Source organism: Hemibagrus wyckioides, linkage group LG20, assembly GCF_019097595.1.
Source record: "Hemibagrus wyckioides isolate EC202008001 linkage group LG20, SWU_Hwy_1.0, whole genome shotgun sequence".
Classification (NCBI taxonomy): Eukaryota; Metazoa; Chordata; class Actinopteri; order Siluriformes; family Bagridae; genus Hemibagrus; species Hemibagrus wyckioides.
The window spans coordinates 19846563-19868069 of record NC_080729.1 but is presented as its reverse complement, the minus strand read 5'-3'; the positions used below and the strand labels follow the sequence as shown (position 1 = coordinate 19868069).

General features: G+C 39.1%; 1 protein-coding gene across 1 annotated transcript; it reads left to right on the top strand.

Annotated features, from left to right (window-relative positions):
- The first annotated feature begins 13447 nt into the window (after nucleotides 1-13447).
- On the top strand, nucleotides 13448-15872 carry gadd45aa (growth arrest and DNA-damage-inducible, alpha, a). Its single transcript, XM_058417848.1, has 4 exons — nucleotides 13448-13611; nucleotides 14085-14186; nucleotides 14279-14495; nucleotides 15586-15872. The coding sequence occupies exons 1-4, from the start codon at nucleotides 13568-13570 to the stop codon at nucleotides 15697-15699; spliced, it is 477 nt and encodes a 158-aa protein (XP_058273831.1). The 5' UTR covers nucleotides 13448-13567; the 3' UTR covers nucleotides 15700-15872.
- The last annotated feature ends 5635 nt before the right edge of the window (nucleotides 15873-21507 follow it).

Sequence of the window (21507 nt, the reverse complement as noted above, 5' to 3'; positions counted from 1 at the left end):
CACACACACCAACCAATATTGAAATGTGAGGAAGCAATTGTGTGTGCATTTCTTTTTAAAAGAACAAAAAAAAACCCAAAATATTAATGATCTTTCATTTGGGTCTCATCACGAGGCAGGCGAGGGGCGAAATTGCATTCTATTTCACAAAGCCTAAGAAAGCGCAGGCCTAGGTAATGGGTAATATGTGTAGAGAGGAGAACGAGGGTGAGGGCCATGAGGCTTGGGGAGGAGAGGAATAAAAAAAAAGAAAGAAAAGGGAAGAAAAAATTCCCTGAGAGAAAGCAGGGCAGGAGAGAGTGGCTAAGGTTGGTAGTGAGGAGACGGGGGAAAAAAGACGAGAGGAGATTGGAAATTGAAATTGATGACATTGAGAGCGCCTATGACAGAGACAGCTTCTTTTTTAGGGTTTTTTTTTGTCCCCCCCTCCTTTTTTTTTGAGTAAATCGCTGCAGCCGACCCTGCAATGAGAGCAGATCAAGTTAAAATAGGCTGAAACACTGAGAGAGGAAAAGTGACAGAGAGAGATACAGAGAGGGAGAGAGAGAGAGAGGCAGAGGAAAAGAAAAAGAGAGAAAAGAGGAAGCATGAGACCAGGGAACACAGAGAGACAGAGAGAGAGAAACTGGGAGAAACAGAGAGGGGGAGACAGAGCATGAGGGAGTAGGACAGAGAGGGAGAGAGAGGCAGAGAAAAAGAGGAAGAAATAGAGAAAGAGAGAGGGAGAGAGAGTGATAGACAGGGATAAAGACAGAGAGAGAGAGAAGCAAGAGGAACAGAGAGGGAATGAGAGATAGGCAGGGGGACAGAGAGAAAGGCAGAGAGAGATACATCATGACAAAGGGAGAGAAATAGGACAGTGGGACAGGTAGACACAGAGGAGAGAGAGAGAGAGAGAGAGAGAGAGAGTGAGAAAGGGAGAGAGAGAGAGAGATACACCACGACAAAGGGAGAGAGATAGGACAGTGGGACAGACAGACAAACAGACAGACAGAGAGATAGAAGTAAGAGGAACAGAGAGAGAATGAGAGACAGACAACAGGATAAACACAGACAGGGAGCAAGACAGAGAGAGAGCGAGAGATAGACACACAGGGAGAAAGACAGCATGAAAGAGAGACAGGGAGAAAGACAGTGTGAGAGAGAGAGAGAGAGAGAGAGAGACAGGTGGGCTGACGATGAGAGGGGGGTTAGAGAAGAGTGAAGGAGGACATTAGAGAGTAGATGATGTTGTCAGTGACCGATGTAAATCGGCAGCGCTACATAGTCAACAGACACACTCGGCTGGCTGCACGGGGCCGCCATCACCGGCGCTGGCACTGACAAATGGAATATTTTTGGAGGACTTAATCAGAGGAAAATGGGGTTTCATCTACACGCCTCCCCGCTCTGCTGCCCTCAACGAGAGAAATGATTGCCTGTCTTTCTCACCGTCTCCTTCCATCCTCTCCGCTTCCTCACTCTCCCTATCTCTCTATCTCTCACACGGGAAAGGTTACAGGAAGCGCAATGATATACAGCGACCGGGATGAGCATCCCTGAGTCCGCACATGTCATCACTAATGGACACCGTCAGCTCCCATGACCGAAGGCTAATATATATCTCTTGCCGTAACACTCACGTGTGCTGTGAAACACGTCAAATATAGGCGTCGTAGTCATGTATTCACTTTAGCTATGAGTCCATTTATATACGTGTGAACTAGCCGTGCCGTGACGTGAAGATGAGATGTGTAGCGTGAAATGTACCGTTTTTTTTTTTGTTAACAGTTTTGGTTTGATAAAATATTTCAAGAATTAATGCTAACCGGTTTCTGTTAGCAAACAGAGTGTTGGCGCAAGTCTTATTAGCAAAAAAAAACAAAAACTAGCATAAGTAAACATATTGTTTACTAAAATTTGCTTGAGCAAGTAGCAGAGTTTTGGGGCATTTTGAAGACATTGCAGCATGTTGGCATTGCAAAGCTAGCATAATTTTAAAACGATAAAAATAGTCCTAAGTTTCGTTAGTTAGCACAAGTTAATATAAGCTAAAGAGATGCTAATCTTTACAACAGGACCACGGCATTGACACTTTTTATCTCGTTGCTATGACGAATAGGAAGAAAACTAGCATTGTGTGTCAGTTTAGCCAAAAGTATCACTTCCATAACTTCCAGTGTGGTTCCATTCAGACCAAAACTTTTTGAAATTTCTCTCACAAACCCTTTTAAAGGTGGCGTGAAAGACGATTTTCACGTTTTATATCTGAAGCCAGGAATTAATTGCGTCCTGACTGACTTTAATGTCCTTTTAGACTTCCTGGATGCCGCTGTGCGCTCCCCGGAGTGCGTCCGTGTCAAACTAATATCCCGCCGAAGAATTCCTGCATCCGCTCACCCCACTTAGCCCATAATCACAATTTATGGCGGAGATCTGCGGGTCGCTCCGTTCGGTCGGAGCGCGAGGAGTCACCTCTATCAGTTTATTCCTCCATCGACTGGCGATGGGCTTCAGGGATCTGAACCAGTGAGATGAAATGGAGGGATGGGAAATATAAAATGTAAAAAATTATAAATATATATATTTTCCTGCACACACTCACACATACCAATGCATACTGTACACACTATGTGTGTGTGTGTGTATATAAGAATATAATGGATGAGAGTCTTGAAACGAGCACACATATCGAGTGTGTGGTGTGTTTGACGCAGCGGGCCCTGGTCTCTAAGCCGCAGGTGACCACCGAGTGCTGGATAAACACTAATAAATCTTTCTGTACCGGCAGGCAATCAGTCATCTATCAAAACTCAAAGAGAGAGAGAGAGAGAGAGAGAGAGAGAGAGAGAGAGAGACGGAGGTGTTTTGGCATGTAAAGAGCTTTTTATAGATCGTATCACCAAGAGGATGCTTAGAGAATTGCGCTAATATCTGATTAACGTTTATTAACGTCTAGAATCCTAACCACCTCCCAAACATGAGATCTGAAGTCCTTCCAAGCGAGAAGGAGCACAAAAGCGCATCGCTTCTAATCAAAAGGAAGTTCTGTAGGATCCGAGGATCCGAGGCTTAGCCTGTCCGCACAAACCCGGCAGTAAGCGCTACGAGCCCTCCACGCCATCATGATGAATGTGGCAATCTCACAGCCCTTTGCCTTGTCCCGCTCATTTGTTACGATCTGACGTGCTCGCTGCTTTCTGCTCCGTCGTTGCCAGTGGGGACTGCCGGCTAAGTAGGATCATAACTTTTTTAGCAGACTCGGCCGAAGAGAGGCTGCCAGTCAAGCCCACAAAGTTGGTTTGTGTTGTTTGGTTTGGGTTTTTTATATATTTTTTTGCTACTCAGTGTCATGAAAGGTTCTTTCTTCATGAGGTAAACAAACAATAGTAGCGTGTTACGTCTTACAGTTGACACCTAAAGCAGCGCATTGTAGCAGGTAATGGACAAAAATATATTTTGATATAATGCATTCATGATCTAATACACAACACCGGCAATAATAACATCGCATAATTATCACCATGGTGGATGTTAGCTAACGCTGGCGTCAGATATCCTTCAGAAGCAGAAGAACGATCTGTAAAGTTGTGTGTAACCATTTTTGTAACACTAAACTACGTTATAAAAGGATTGCTGATTTTCTTTGTACTCGTATGCTGGTCAATAAATGCAAATCACCCCCTCAAAAAAACCGAACAACTTTATAAAAAAAAAAAAAAAAACACAAAAGAATGATTTAAATGGTGAAAAATTGCCTCCTGAACACAATGCTAAATCTTCCAGTAACACAGCTCAGCCACTGCAGTGCACACACTTTAAGCTTTCATTACATTTATCCTAATTAAACAGTTTGACTAATTTGTCTTAATTCTTTATTTTTTAAATAAGGAATCACAGAACGTTCATTAAACCTGTGTGTAATTCTCGTAAATGTAGATAATAAGTGATTTAAACATGTCTGCAGAATCTGTGAATAAAATCGACATCAAATCATCGACATTCATACAATGTTCACATTACTGAGAATCTTAATAGGTAAATTTAAATAACCTCAGGATATGAATTTGACTGACTAGATTTCGAAAAACATCTAATTTCTTGTTTTCAAATTTCCAAATAAAATCCTTCGTATGTCGATTGATAGCTGAAACCGGCGGTGGGCGAGAAGTGCAAAACAAAACAAATCTGAAAACACAAGGACGAATCAGACAGAGTGGAAAAGGTAGGTATAGTGTGTGAATGGAATTCTTCCCTCTGATTGGATGAGACATGGGTCACTCAGGATCTACAGGAAGTCCAGCAGTATCTGCAGCAGTAGAAAGTGGATTGGTGTGTGTATGAACACAGCTCTGCTCTTATAGCGCTCCTTACATCCTTTAATCTGGAATAGTTTGATCTTCCGGAACATTCCTGTGTTCTTCAGGTGTGTTTTTAGAGATCGCAAACTAATCTTTACTCCATGATACACTATCAGTATATCCAACATAACACTGACCATATGAACGTCCTTCACCACAGTAGAGCTGAATGAACTCCATTTTCTTATAAAGATAAATATATATGTTTGTTATTTTCTTTAAAAGATTTAAAGTTACACTATAGATTTTAAAAAATGGTTTAAAGTGAAGGCAGAACTCCACGCATGTACAGGAAATAAAGTTAGATACACAATTTCCTACTTCCTGTATATCCTGAGTGACAGATATCTCGTCCAATCAGAGGAAAGAATTCCATTCACACACTATACCTACCATTTCCGCTTCGTCTGATTTGTCCTTGTGTTGTTGGATTTGTTATTGTGGTTTGTAATTCTCGGCCACCATAGAAACCAAATGTATAAAATTTGAACTGGGATGTAAAGTCGCATCAGAGATAAAAGTTATGAAGGTTATGTGTAGTAATGGAACAAACCCAGTTCTTCTCAGTACTTTCACTGTTCACCAACACGGGTATGAATCATGCCAGGGTACGACAGCAAAATTTGTCATTTTTTCTCCAGCAGATCAATGATAATTACCTCCCTGACACGCGTACGGTTATTACTTTACAGGATCAAGGACGGAGGGGAGGAAGGGCTGGCGGCGTTTCGGCAGCGCCTGATCGATACACGCTGAAATATGGCTGCCGAAGCCGCGGGCCTGGCCTCAGCAGCTCAACGAGCCATTACATACTCCGCTCTCCGTGGCTTAGCACCGGATCTGCTCCTTATATCCAGCTCAGAGTCCGTCCGCTCCCTCAGAGAAGCTCACACGGTTCTATGAAGGCTAGACTAGCCTCGAGTTTGAGCACACTAGCTCTCACCGAGGCTGTGGAACGATTCATAAGCAGTTCTGTTGGAAAAGCTGAAGCAGATACGATTCACAAGCTGATGTTAAGCGCGTCATACAGACCAGAAGCTCTACAGAATCCCAGAGTGGCCTGATGCCGGCTTCTTTAATCTTCTTTATTTATTTTTTCAATTCAGTTTATTGCACATTGTCTCAAAGCAGCTTTAAAGAAGTATAGAAAGAAATAATTATAAAGTTTAATAGCTATTTATCTCTAATATTTCTCCCTAATGAGAAGTCTGAAGTGACGGTAGTGAGGGAAAAACTCCCTGAGATGATCTGAGGAAGAAACCTTGAGAGGAACCAGGCTCAGAAGGGAACCTTATCCTCATTTGGGTGACACTGGACATAAAATAATGTAAATGTTGATAATGTCCTTTCTAAAACCAAGAGCTCCTGAGGAACTAATAGGTCAGTGTGGTTTTTGAGGTCATTATAGACTTTGAGCACTTTGATACATCGAGTGTTATTTTCACCTTCTTTTATTTTTTCCCATTTTTCACAGCATTTCAACTCTTTCATTTCTCTTTCGATTATAAGCTAGCCTTTTTATTTAACACGCTTTTTAAGCACAAAAAATATATACCATAAAATAAATATTACAGTGAATTTCTCTCAGTTATATCAACAGTACACCAATCAGCCATAACATTGTTCCTTCCTTGAACCAACTTTTGATAGATACTGACCACTGCAGACCGGGAACACCCCACAAGAGCTGCAGTTTTGGAGATGCTCTGATCCAGTGGTCTAGCCATCACAATTTGGCCCTTTTGGTCAAACTCGCTCAAATCCTTACACTTTTCCTTCCATTTTTCCTGCTTCTAACATCAACTTTGAGGACAAAATGTTCACTTGCTGCCTAATATATCCCACCCACTAACAGGTGATGAGGAGATACTCAGTCTTATTCATGGCACCTGGCACCGGTCATAATGTTATGGCTGATCGTTATATGAACATGTGCGTCTCAGAGTTAGCTGACATTTTTACTCCACACATATTTCAGTGAATATCCACTAGAGGGCGCTAAACACATGCTAACACGTCGTAGGCAACCTCAGTAGCATAGATTATGAGACGAAATGTCAAAACTACAGATCTGTGTAAGCTTTTTGTATTGTCCACTCTTTATACTTAATGTATTATAAATGATGTGGTATAATATATGACCTTTGACCCTGTATGACCTGTTTGAATATAAATTCTAGCTAGCATGGTCTCTCTGTACTACATGATCGGTGCAGCTTCATCAGAGGAATAAATGTTCTATATAAAAGGAATAAAACACTCCATGTTGCGCTGTTAAAGGAAAGTAATCAGTGATAGATGAAGATGATGAAGATGAGGTCCCGTGTCCACCGTGAAATCCCTCCACCACCTTGACCCCAAGCCGGTGATTCTTTTTATCCCACAGCAGTGTGCAGTGTTTACAGTGTAGATGTGTTACAGCTCTAGATGTTTTACTTTATTTATTTCTCTGTAGATAATTCCTGTCTCGCTCCTTTACCTCAGCTCTGTTTAAGTTAATAAGATAAAAAAGTGAATAATAATAATAATAATAATAATAATAATAATAATAATAATAATAATAATAATAATCTGCAGATTATTTTTTGCTCTTTTTTAGAAGAGGGTTTGGGGGCTTGTTTGTTTTTTGTTTGTTTGTTTTTTTGGGGGGGTTGATTTGGGGCGTTTTTTAGCGGAGGATTTCTGGGGGTTTTGTTTGTTTGTTTTGTTTTTGTGGGGTTTTTTTGGGGGGGGCTAAGGAAGGGTTTAAGGGGTTTAGGGTTTGGGGGTATTTGAGGGGAGGGTTTTGGGGGTTGTTTTGGGGAGTTTTTTGTTTGTTTGGGGGGGTTGATTTGGGGTTTTTTTAGTGAAGGATTGTGGGGGGGGGTTGATTTTGTTTGGTTTTGGGGGTTTGAGGGGAGGGTTTTGGGGGTTGCTTTTTTTTGTTATGTTTTTTTGGGTGGGTTGGGTTTTTTTTGAGGGGAGGATTTTGGTGGGGGTTTGTTTGTTTTGTTTTTGGGTTTTTTTGGGCGGGGGTTGAGAGGAGGGTTTGGGGTTTTGGGGGGGGGGTTTGTTTGAGGGGACGGATTGGGCTTTTTTTGTTTGTTTATGTGTTAAAAAACAATTAATAATAATAATCTGCATATTTTTGTATTTTTGGGGTGGGGGATTTGAGAAGAGGGTTTTAGGGGGGTGTTGTTTTGTTATCTGTGGGGTTTGGTTTTTTGGGGCGTTAAGGGGAGGGTTTTAGTTTTTTGTTTTGTTTTAAGTTAATATGAGTGGATTTTTTTTGGGGGGGGGGGGTTGCTGGCTTTCGTTTTAGTTTTTTTTTTTGGTTAGGGGAGGGTTTGGGGGGTTTATTGTTTGTTTTGGTTTTTTAAGGGGTGGGTTATTTTAATTTTGTGTGTGTAAACAAAAAACTTCGGTGTAAACTCCTCTGTCCTAAAAACTAATTTCGGGTTCCATCTCTAACTGTTACAAAGCGCAGACACTGGAGACTCCTTCCATCAAGGTTGAGTAAAGGTTTATTTATTCTCACAAAAAGTTCGGCAAATTAAAACACAATTAAACTCCACACATTATCATACTCTTCCTCCGTACACGTCTCCGTGAACGAGCTGTTACTATAGAAACAATGACCAGCGCGCGCATTAATATTAATATTAACATTAACCTGTGAGTAATTATCTTAATGAAACTCTAACAGTCAGTAGAAGTTTATCTTTCTGTGTAGGGACTGGACAAGAAGAAGATGGAGAAGAAAAAAAGTGTGTGGTTTTGGACTGAATGAAAAGTGTTCCGGAAACTGAAGGACGGGAAAAAGGAAAAAAAAGCGCTCGTGCCAAGGTGCAGGTAAGTCTGTGGATTTTATTTTTTTAGACTTCTTTCAGACACAATCCTTATTCTGCGTGTGGAAAGTCTCTTTATTAAACGACCTGTCCGCGTGTGTTGGGCGCGTGTCCCCGGTGGCTGCGCGTGCTAAAATTCCATCATTAAAACCCATTACTGAGCTATCAAAAACCCCCCGTAATTCGAGCTAATGACCTCATTTCCCTAAGTGTCACCCATGTCACTCAGCTTGTTCTGGCAAAGCGTTCAGCGGCTCTTACGGGACGCCCCCCCCCCGCCTCGGAAAAAAAGAGAGAGGTGTGTGGGGGTGAAACCAACCGGGAAAAGTGACAAGGCTCGGTGGTTTGGGACGCGTGAGCACGTGCGGCAGTTCTCATATCCCTATTGACCTCCACTTCTAATAGTCAAACCAGGGGCAGGGTTTGATGCGAAGCAGGACAAATGAGAGGAGAGGGTAAAAAAAAACCGTTTTTTAATGCCTGTTCTAAATCTCCTTCAAAAAAAAAGAAACCTTGAAAAATGACACGAAATGAGCTAAAGAGAGGATCTGAGACCCATCACGTCCCCTCTCTAATCTTCATCCCTCTCTTCCTCCTCTTCTGCTTCCCTTTCCTTTATGCGTGCCCCCCACCACCACCATCACCTCTCCACCCCCTCTTCAAAAATCATGCCTTCAAATGGAAAAAGGGGCCCTTAGGCCAAGCAAAGGGCCACCGTTCCCGTTTTTTTTCCCGACTGGATAATTGACTCCCATCGCCGGGTAATTCATCGCTTGCATATGCTGCCTAATACATCAGCGGACGAGAAAAAAAAAGCAAGCTGCCGACGTCCCAACCTTGTCCTGCAACCCCACCACACACACGCAGAAAGAACCCCCCTCGATAAAGAGCCAGGAGCCTGGAAGTGAATTGGAGAGGGAGAGGGAAGTGGCAGGGAAAAAATGAGATGATAGATGGGCTGCATTGTGGCATTATGAATGAATTATGCCGGCCAAATACCTTGAGCAGTGCAGTCTGTCAGCCAGTATCTATACTAATCTAGGAGGAAATATGACTCTCTCCATATTAAAGAGTGCGGCACGGAACAAATCAGCCACTTAATTGAGCAATTGGTCCATTAAGGAGACGTATTTTAGCTGGCATCCTTTGGCACGTGGCACCATTTGTCAGAGCCGTCGCACGAGCAGACCTTCTCAAAGCATCACTGGACTGAATTAACCTGCTCTTCATCACACAACTTTCTCAAGTGTCTGACACTGATTTATCTCCACCTCACAATTCTCACAATTCATTCTCAGTAGTTTATGCTGCTGTGTTTATCAATATGAAGATAAAATAGAAATAAAAAGAAGGAGAAAAGACAAGAAAAACTCTGTATAAGATTAAACAGATGAAATGCAGGCAACTTTATAACAGAGATGGAACATGCTCAAAATAATAATAATAATAATAATAATAATAATAATAATAATAATATCGCAATATATTAAATAAAAACCTACAGTCTGATATGGTTTTATAAAATAAAACACAGCACCAGTATTAAATATTTAATATTTCTCTGTAGAGCTACTCTGAAACAAGTCACGCTCTGAATTTGCTTCGAACATAATTTAATGAAATATACTGCTTTAACACACCAAAAAATTGTTTTCTTTTCGTAAATAATCTTTTCGTCTTAGAAAAGATACAGTTGGACTTATATACATATATGTATGTATGTAGATGTAGATATCGAGTTAAATTTATTCTGTATTTTTTAAGAGGATTTGAATGACAATTTAATAATAATAATAATAATAATAATAATAATAATAATAATAATAATAATAATTGTAAGTAAGCCTGGATATTATTTTTTAAATCAGAAGACAATGATCTTAATATAGGCATATTTAATTTAACTGTCTTATGGTTAAGATGTTAATGTTGTTTTTACATCATCGAAAAGTAAAAATGTACAAATTGTTGCTTTTGTATTTTTAGAAGAAAAATAAAACACGCGTTTGCGAGACAATTCGAGTTTAATCATCTAAAGACGTTTAATCACGTGACTATCTGTGTCGTTTACTCTCATCACTCTTTACATGCAAATAGATCAAGATTAAAGAAATTAAAGTAAATTATCTTCTTCAAAAGTTTTTGATTAATAGACCCCCCCCCTCCTCTGTGTGTGATGCCACACGTGCTCCAGATTACAGAAATAATCTCTTCGGGATGAATTCAGATGCAAATTTGTATTCAGATGCAAAGTGGCGTTTAATGAAGCTCTGTTGCCGCCTGGTGTCTGAACAGAGTACTGCAGTTTATTTACTTCATAATATACACTAATATAGAGTATAAATTCAAATTCTATTTTATTTGTCACATACACAATCATGACAGTATGACATGTAGTGAAATGTTTTTGCACGACTGTCCTTTGATGGAAATAAAAATTTAAAATTAGAAGATAAAATATAAGAAATACCATAAAATAAAAAATGTAAAACACGAATATAAAATATAAGAAATAATTTCAATAAAAATGTAAAAGTAGAATATAAAATATAAAAAATACAATTAAAAAATGTAAGAACTAAAATGTAAAATATAAGAAATAAAATAAAATAAAAATGTAAAACTAGAATATAAAATATAAGAAATACAATTTAAATAAAATTATAAAAGCAAAAATATAAAATATATGAAATAGTTATAATAGAAATGTATAACTTGAATATAAAATATAAGAAATACAATTCAACACAATACAAAACTCTGCATAAAGGATTCTCTTTCTAAAGATTATTTTTATTGGTGATTTCCATTGTATGTTTTAGTCTTGCACAGCTTCTTTTGTTTTACACTTTTGTTTATCTGTCTTTCTTTTTGCTATTTTTTTTAAATAGCTGTTTTTTAATTGGCTAGATTGGCTTAGATTCTTATTATTAATATTATTAATATATATTTTGTGCTTAAAAGGAGCCAGTAAATGTATGAGAAGCTGAGACCTCTGATACAGTAAATCCTAAATATAAACACTTGTTTACGTGCATATCCTGTCTGATTTTTGCAGATAAAAATAAGAATTTGTATTTGTTAAAAAAACAAAACAAAACAAAAAACAAGTTATTTCCACAGATATGTGCTTACATAACTGCTTAAACCCAATGTCCACTGTGATGGACAGATATATTTTTTTTAAATCCTGTGTCTTCAGCTTTTATGTACTGTTTATAACCATGCATTTAAACCCTAAATTATATCTGTCATTCTACATAATGCTGTATCTCCATCACACAACTGTAGAAAGGACATTATTCATAATCACACTCTCCAGTGTTTATAATCATTTATAATCACACTCTGTGGTGTTTATAATCATTTATAATCACACTTTCCGGTGTCACCCAAATGAGGATGAGGTTCTCTTCTTCCTCTTACCCTCTCAGGCAGATGTTCCTCACCACAGCCTCCTCAGGCTTCTCATTAGGGATGATTTTGTCGAACATTAATCTTGGATCTTTTGTACTGTTTCTTATGTTCTGTAAAGCTGCTTTGTTAAAAGCGCTAAACAAAAAATATTGAATCGAATACTTTGGTGTCATCAACAAATCCAACCAACAAATCAGCAGCGGAAACTCCAAACATACTGCAGATGTTTTACCATGTTTTCATGTTCCAGGGTGGAGTTTCATTTTCAGATCAGCACCAGGGATTACATCAAGGGGAAGTGGATAAGGGTGTGGTGAAGAGCTATTGGAACAGCGCCAGTGTTACTCCAGTAATCTCCTCAGGCTGTTTATTGCATTTCATTTCACTGAAATTCACATAATGAGTTGATTTGCCGTGATCTTAGGAAAATTCCTGACAGATTCACGTGGGGTTGATTTTTCCCTCAAGAGGACAAACAACATGATGTATAAAGTTTAGAACAGTGGGATGTTGCTAAAGCTGATGCAAACATCTGAAAATCACAATCAATTCTGAAAATACGAACTATTATTAAATCTTAAGTCTACACTAAAAATATGAACACTACTTATCATGAAAATATGTACATTTATCTGTTTATCCATTTCTTTACTAGTCTATATGAACATTAGACATGATGTTATATCAGTAAAGATACGTTTAGTAAGTTTCATTGTTTGTTATTGGTTGGATTTTTGTTATTTAGTCGTACAGGTGAACATCAGAGACATTTATGCTGAAAAATCTAACAGTTTGTGTGCAGGTCCATTCCAAATGTTTGTGGAATCCGGCCACATGGTGTCGCTGTGTCGCAGAAAACAGAGCAGAGAACTTCCTGCAGGGAAAATGCATCTTACAAAACATGATGAAGTCATCCAGATCTGTTAAAGCATGTGACTTCTGGAAAGACAAAATTATACATAAGCCTAATGGGGTCAGAAAGCATGCAAAAAATACTTTTATTGTTTTTTACTTCACTTACGGACTTATTACATATAATGAATAGAAAATGCCAACACACTGATGGATTGATTTTTGCTGAATTATTTATTTTTTTTTTTTACAAAATATTAATAGGGGTGTGGAGAGGTTTTTTAATATATGTTGTAGCTTATTATTATTATTATTATTATTATTATTATTATTATTATTCCAAGATCTGAGTGAGTTATTTAGTCGAACGTACGACATGTTATGTTGAAATAATGCAATAATATTTTACTTTACAAGTTGAAATAGTAACGTATATATATATATATATATATATATATATATATATATATATAGATAGATAGATAGATAGATAAATAGATAGATATATATATATATATATAATGTGTGTGTGTGTGTGTGTTTTTAGTTTTTGTTGTTTTAAACGTGCTAATTCTCCAGGTGCGCTCTTTGAACTGAGTGCACGAATTTATATAGTAAATTAGCACTTAAATTATTATCTATCGTGAGCCATTACATCTCTAAGATTTCTCATAAATCAGTGTCACAGAAATAAACTTCAGACATGTCAGGGCAAAGATTTTCACCTTCAAGAGCCACCTGTCGTCACTGACTGGATACAGGCCCCGCCTCTTAAAGTACGAACAACCAATCAGAAGTACGGTTTGCCCACCTTCGTCCAATTCGCGTGTGCGCGAGCTCTCTCCTCGTTCCTAGCAGTAGTTTCGAGGATCACGCCAATGCAAGCGTCTGCCTAGTGACTTCTGAGTAACAGCCAATCGAATCGAAATGTTTGCTCGGACTAATTAGAATACGACCAATCAGAAACGATATGCTAATTTCTGGTCTGCTTGACATACCCGGTGACGGTGAGTAAGCGGCCAGAACGACTCGGCGCTCTGTGAGGAATTAAGCTTCGTGTGCTCGCGTGAAAACAATAACGCGTGATTTTTTTCTCTCTCTCCATCCGTACTGGATTTCTTGACAAACAACATGACCTTTGAAGAGCTGAACGGAGATCATACTTCTGTCGAAAGGTACATTTTTATCATAAAATATTGTTGTTTTTTTGTTTTTTGGAGCGCTCGCGTGCACTTTTGCGTGACAGTGATATTCGGTGTATGACCAGGAGCGTATGCATTTGTTATGTTATATATTCTCGGTAGATAATATCTCTATTAATCATGTATGTTATGCGTATGGTCGTTAAATATGCGAATGCGCGAATTATAGTGCTAAAAAGTTCGTCAGGAAAAATGTGCTGAAAAGCCGTTAGCCAGCCGGGTGGCTCGTGACAGCTGCTGAGTCACATGACTCAGCGCTCGCGCTCGCAAGCTCTCACAGTATTGAAGAATATCACGTTTTCAGCCAATATGCTTTGTTTTCTGGAAGTCTAACAGGATTTTTTTCATGTACGTTATTATAAAAAGTAGTTAATCATGCAAAAGTTTTATATGCATTTTATATGCAGTAGTCTCTAAATCTGTTCCCTGTCTTTTCCATAATTCAGGATGGATTCGGTCTCTAAAGCCCTTGAGGAAGTCCTTGCCTCTGCCTTGCGCCAAGGCTGGGTTACAGTCGGCGTGTATGAATCTGCGAAGGCACTAAATGTGTAAGTAGCACCTGTGCACTGAAACCCTTTCTCATCAAAACGCTGTGCAACACGATGGCACGAGTCTAACGCCTAACGTCTAACATTTTCAGAGACCCGGATAACGTCGTGCTGTGCATCCTGGCCACCGACGACGAGGATGTGAAGGACGTCGCCTTGCAGATCCACTTTACTCTCATCCAGGCCTTCTGCTGCGAGAATGACATCAACATCTTGCGTGTGAACAACACCCGGCGCCTCGCCAAGATCCTAGGAGGAACAGAGAAACAAGGAGGCGAGCAAATGGACCTGCACTGCATCCTGGTCACCGTACGTATCCACACAATACACTTAATATATAGCAAAATATAAGAAGATAGCAGTGTGCAGAGCCTGACAGATGATCTTTGCAAAATAAACTTTGTTCTGTTTCAACTAAAACGTAAATTAGAATGAACTAATTGAATGAAACACGTGAAGCGTAAGAAAGCTTTCCGGCTCCACTTGCCTAAACACGCCTGGCAGTTGCTCACCCTTGGCCTGCTTTCTGGCTCACATGCAAATAATCATCTCTAACAGCCATGAAGACTCGGGTCCAGAGTCTAATTTGCATTTATTAATTTAAAAGGAAGTAGACGAGACGATTAATACCTATAATGCTAATATCTGATAAGAAATAGTAATGTATTTGTTGTTTCATATTCATTTTCGAGGTCAGGATCATAATGTAAAGCTAGCTGAAAAGGTTTGATGAAGTGTTTTTGTTAAGCAGTTCGTAATTACTATAAGAATAATTAACTCACTGTCATACCATTAATGTTTATACAACCGTTATTAACAATTAGGTTACACACAAATTTATTTAAGGTACAGTTTGAGTAAACATTACAGCAAATCCATGTTTGAGTCGTTTGAGATGGTGGATACGACAGTACGATATCATCACTGTTTCGAGTTTCACCGCTGATTAACCGGCGATTATTTTTGTATCGTGACCACGCATTGTTTCCTTTTCCATTTTGCATAAATTCTAACATCGTACGCAGTTACAAATTGAAGGAACTGATCTAGAATGCAACCTTCTAAGGCTTAAGCTACAAGCCAATCATAGTTTAAAAAAAAAAAAAACGTTTAAGCTTCCATCGAACCTTCTATTTTATTAAAGTTAGCCAGCTAGTTTAGCTACAACCCAAGCTACTAAGGTGCTAATATGTTTTTGCTTTTCAGTTGCATGAAAATGTGTCATGTTTTGTACAAACAATGTTTAACAGGACTATATATCGAAAATCTAACATATGATGACTGTTTGGGGGGAGGGGCGCAACATTTTGTGATGTCATATCTGTTACATGTAGTTATCATGAGTCCACGCTAAGCTAACAGATCTAACTTTTTGTCTGCTTTTTTTATCGTTCTTCAGAGCCCACGTGCGTCTTCGTGGAAGAACCAGGCGTTATGGAAAGTCCATCGCTTCTGCCACGAGAGCCGCTGCATGGACCAGTGGGTCCCCGTCATCAACCTGCCCGAACGATGAGATGAAAAAAAAAAACAAACCTTAACCGGACAAAAAAGACAAAAACATGTCACAAAAAATAACAAAACGTTATAAAACTCCTGAGCGCCGCGTCCCAAGTACACCGGAGCTAGGAACTCGGATCTCAGCCTGCTCTCATGGAGGAGGAGGAGGAGGAGGAGTGTTTTACTCCAGTAACCTCTGTCAAGATGACTCAGCGGGTTTTTATTTTTGCTTTCAGTGAAAGGGAGGACACTGAACCGGAGAGAAAAGGGTTTCTTTCTAGGAAGTGTAGATTCAGGTCGAGGCGTCCGGAGCCGCTACAGTTGTTGCTCAGTTTCTCAGAAATCTTAAAGTTTGTGTTATTTACTGATTATTATTGTTATTATTATTATTATTATTATTATTATTATTATTATTGGTATTATTGTGAACACTATTTATACATGGATATAGATATATATTTTAAAAAAGTAATGGATTCAGAAACATTTCCACTCTTCTGTACCAGTTATTTTTTATTTTTTTGCGTAAGTTAATTGCTCATTAGCCCTTAAATTAAATTATTTCATATTATTCACTGTAAAAAAAAAGTATTTATGCTAATTTCTTTTTTATACTGCCCACAGACCTGTGATTGGTTACAGATCTATTTTGTGATGAAATAAAATATATTTTGAAATGGGAAAAAAACAGATTTGTGTAACGTGTATGTTTCTGGACATTCAATTCATTCATGTGTGTGGAAATATGTAAGATACACTGTGTTTCCAAAAGTTTTGGGACACCCCACCAAATCATTGAGTTCAGGGGTTGGGCTTGGCCCCTTAGTTCCAGTGAAAGGAACTCTTAATGCTTCAGCTTCATATCAAGACATTTTGGACAATTTCATGCTCTTTGTAGGAACAGTTTGGGGATGACCCCTTCCTGTTCCAACATGACTGCACACCAGTGACCAAAGCAAGGTCCATAAAGACATGGATGAGTGAGTTTGGTGTGGAGGAACTTGACTGTCCTGCACAGAGTCCTGACCTCAACCCCATAGAACACCTTTGGGATGAATTAGAGTGGAGACTGTGAGCCAGACCTTCTCATCCAACATCAGTGCCTGACCTCACAAATAACGCTTCTAGAGGAAACCTCAATAATACCCATAAACACACTCCTAAACCTTGTGGAAAGCCTTCCCAGAAGAGCTGAAGCTGTTATAGCTGCGGGACAACTCCATATTAAATTCATGTGCAGGTAAATACAGGCAATATAGTGTAAATGTAGACATACCCCGGTGATCTGGGAGACAGTTCTGTTGTTTTTCTGTATAAAGATAGCACTGAAACGCAGGAAAGCATAACATTTTTCACTCTTTTTTTTTTCTCTCAGTTTCCTCTCGGGCCCCACACTGACCTCAGTGACCCTCAGAGCAGACAGACAAAAGCCCCCAGTTCCTGTCTTTATTCTGCTTTAGTCAGCGTAACGCAGTATTCATGTCACTCCTGCCCCCTTTTCAGCCTGATAAACTCCTACATGATGAACACACTCAGTGATGGAGCTCAGCGCATTCTCTTCCAAACTCGAGAAATATCTCCAGATCTTCTACTTCCATTTCAATTTGGCTCAGATTTTTTCCCCCGCAAATTTCTACTCGGACTTGTCTCAGTCTTGCGTGCTGTTCTTGCTAAATCTGGCCTTCATTTCCTGAATCTTTTAGTAAATTGTGTCAGCTGTAAAGTCCAAAATCGTGTTCCTGACAGCTCATTTGCATATTGAGACACCCACAAAACTCCATAAAAGGCAACGTGTACAGACAACTGGAGCATGAAATGAGTGATCAGGGTAAAGACTCAAAAACAAATGAGGAAGTTATTTTGACTCACTTCTACACCAGTAGAAATTGATTTAATACTATTTTAATAAGAATAAACAAGAGCTAAATCTTCCGCTGAGGCGTTTATTCATACAAATATATTCGTTTGTATTCAGTTTGAGAAATGAGGCCCAATGTGTTCTAAACTGTCGACAATCACAAGTTACATGCAGTAGTCTAACGCTAGCTAGCTTCACAAGAAATCTTGGATAATATTTTGCACACTACAATAAACTGTTTGGTTTAGTTTGGTTAGCTAGGTTATTCTCTAACATAGCATAGCTAAGCTAGCCTGTTAGCAAACATAGCTATTGCTGTGGAGGTATAATGGATTAATGTAGCTATTTCATTATCAAGCTAGCTTAGCTAATCTTGCAAAATCAGCGATATATAAAGAATAAAAAAGTGTTGATAAAATCAGATTAGTTTGTACATGTAAACGCACTCGGTGGAAGCTAATCAGTGCTAAGTTTCTGCACCATCGTTGCTTGAGCTCTTACACCATGTTTCCACTTCCAGGTCAGCCGCTGAAGCCACGTTTACAGAGACAACACTAGCGCTTTCTGGTTGTTCAACCTGCTTGCCTGTGTAAAAAAGCATGACGCAGGTGAGGTTTCGGCGGTGATGTAAGCCAGGAATTTCCCTCTGCAACAACAGAGTCCTGATCACAAGGCCTTCGCCGGCTGTACCTTTGCACGGCAATAGTCACCTGGCGGAGGTTCAGGAAGGTGAAGTGTGAAGTTTGTGTTGCGACAGATCAGGCGTGTCCCGCTTGCTGTTACACTCATTTAGCTCATAGGTTATGTTCTAAAAATGTCTGCATTTTCTATGAACATGCTTCCAGATGACACTGTAAACGCTAGGCTACATCCACACTAGCTGGTTTCTGTACAAGCTGGAGTCCTGTTTCTGATTCTGCTTTTAATCGTGACGCTGAGGAACATTTTCATATCACAACAATTCCCATGCTAAATAATAAAAAAAAAAGAGCTACATTTAGGCAGATAATATTTAATAAACAAACATCTGCAAATGTAAAAGACACAACAACCTTACATTACTGAAGGAATAATAATAATAATAATAATAATAATAATAATAATAATAATAATAATAATAATAATAATATATATATATATTTTCCAGAAACTTTACTAGAAATCCTGGCTTTTGGATTTAATCCCTCAGTCTGATAGCTAGCCTAACATTAGCTAACACCTTGTAGTGTAATTGTAGCTAGTGTGACTTGCGAGTGTGATTCTGGCACATAACAGTCTAATTTTAGCTAGCTTGTGACAAAAATTGCCTAGGGCTAAGCTAACAGTTACTCATTAGTTCATCTGAACAGCGGTGTATGTTTAGTAGCAGCTTGTCTTAGCTAATGTTGCTAAATCAGGATTCTGTGTCAACTATATTAGCTTCATCATTTGAGGTAAAAGTTGTTGTAATTTGTTTTGTCAGAAATACTTAAGAAATGAAATAAAAAATGATTTCCATGTCATTTTTTAAAGGTAACAGTGAGGCAATGCTAAAATGCTAACAATCGTGTATTTATACAGAGTGCAACACCTTAATCTGTAAATATGGAACCATGTGGTTATCCTGATAACATTCACATCATACCATAACAAAGTTAAAGCAAAACTGCACACAGAAACACACAAACACGTGGAAATATATTTATACTGAAATGTTTGTGAGGTGTGTAGCGATTCAGCGCTAATCTAACTGCTTAGTTGTTGTTGTGTTCAGCTAGTTAGTGAGCTATGAGATTGCGAGCGTGATGGCGTTTACGTCTGAAGCTTCAGGAGCTCGTCAGTTTGAGTGAAGTGAATAACTGAGGATGTTTATGAGCGATGAAGCGAAGTCTAAACACCGCAACGCTTTGAGAGGATAGTCGAGCGGCATTGTGGGTAATGTTACCTGAAGTGACAGGCTCTTCTCAGAACTGTGGACCTGTATAATTTCTGTAGAATCTACCTGAAGCAGTGTGTGTGTGTGTGTGTCACAGTAAGTGCAGTTCTACTATCAGTGTTTGTTTTAGAAAGACAGCTCCGGGCTGCACAGTGTTATTTTTAGTAACCAGGAACCACGAGACTAGAGTAGGAGAAGCTGCGAGTCTGTATACATGTCCTAAATTTAACACACACACACTACTACTAACTAACTGTCCCTTTTGATAAACACCTACACTATAATCACTCACTTACTGTATATGTTAATGAGATGGGCGTGGCTTATCAAGAATAATACAAGACTTCTTTGTCGTAGAACGATTGATGTGACAAGTTCTCAAAATGGAGGACTTCAGCGTCCTGACCATATGACTAATAATTTATTAAAATCTAAAAAGTAGTGATTGTAGTACTGCTCTAAAATCCACCAATAGGAGGACGGCATCAGGACGACACCAAACTCCACGCTAAGCATGCTAACAGAGTCTAGATCACGCTAACTGATGACGAATGCAGAATTTTTTTAACGATAGATCGATTGCCAGAGGATCTTCTTTACCATGTGACGACTAATAATCCTGAAATGGTACAGGGTAAAACACCAGCTTTGGCTAGTTAATTAACTAACTAGTGTAGACTATTCATTTATCTTCATTTAATGATATGCATTCATATGATAACGATGAAGCATAAGCTTATTTTCACTCTCATGTCATTTTTGCCAGGACGCATCGTAACGGGACGACGCTGAGACTCCTGTTAGATTTTGACCTCTGTTTCTGCAGCACTGTTTAGAAAACCTGCTCAACATAGAACGTTCCGGTGAAGTCGAGTCTGATATCATCGTCATCCCTTGTCTTCAATGGGGTTATCTTTAGAAAGCAGCGATCACAAGGAGAGCAGGTGATGCAGGTGGAGCCGCAGTTTCGGCTCTTGAGGCTAAGTACGGCGCTGACTGAACAACGTTCTCTTCCGCTGTGTGCAGAAATACACAGGCGGTCCGTGCTGCAGTGCGGTGAAATGTGTCTGTTTGGTGTTTGTTGGAAAAATGGTTTACTTAAACAAAAAAGTTCACTTTATTGTGTATATTTTACGTAATCTCTGTTAGTAGGACTGATTCTTTCACATAATGATGTAATGAGCTGTAATGCTTTTCTCTTCTAGGCTGTTGGCATGAGGGAGGAGCCTGATATACAGAGGGCATGGCTTTATATGGACAAAGGCCAAAGATTCCACATCAGCACATTCCAGGTCACTGACACACTTAACACACCGACGCAGTTCCAGGTCACAAAAACACACAGTGTTTATTACGGCACATCAGGAACAGCAGCAGCTTTAGCTTCATCTCTAAAACCCACTTATTCTAAGCTTTAGATACTTATTCTGAGCCATAGATTAAGTTCCTCCCTACAAGCCCCTATAAACAAGCTGTTGCTATAGAAACAGGAATGTACTGTATTAGAACAAGAACTACAAGGACCGGATCTACAGTCAGCGGAAAATGAATCAATGGAATAGAACACACACAGTCATGCTGACAAACAAAAATAATCAGAATAAATGTGGTAGCTTAGTGGGTTTAGATGTTAAACTACTGATAAGAAGGTTGGGAGTTCGAATCCCAGGTCCCAGATCCAAGCTGCCACTGCTGGGCCCCTGAGCAAGGCCCTTAACCCTCAGTTGCTCAGTTGTATAAAAAATGAGATAAATTGTAAGTCACTAAAGGAATGCAGGACATTATTTAGTGTGTAACATTTTAATAAAATCTTTTAGGAGACAGGGATAAGAACAGGGAAAAACGTGGAAACATCAACAATTACACAAAACATACACATCACTTGAGGATCTCCCTAACTTACTGTTTTTTTCGTTCAGGCACTTGAAGCGGAAGGGGCGGAGACTGTAACCATTTGCAAGATAATGGAGTGGAGTCTGAAATCACTAGCGGTAGGAAGGGGCGGAGTCTGTAATCACTTGCAACAGAATGGGGCAGAGTTTGCAACCACA

What these genes read in the sequence shown, in the direction of transcription:
- gadd45aa (XM_058417848.1), top strand. Translation starts at nt 13,568, where the DNA reads ATGACCTTTGAAGAGCTGAACGGAGATCATACTTCTGTCGAAAG. An exon ending in GATCATACTTCTGTCGAAAG is followed by an intron (nt 13,612 to 14,084) that starts GTACATTTTTAT and finishes TCCATAATTCAG; the next exon opens with GATGGATTCGGTCTCTAAAG. An exon ending in TGCACTGCATCCTGGTCACC is followed by an intron (nt 14,496 to 15,585) that starts GTACGTATCCAC and finishes ATCGTTCTTCAG; the next exon opens with AGCCCACGTGCGTCTTCGTG.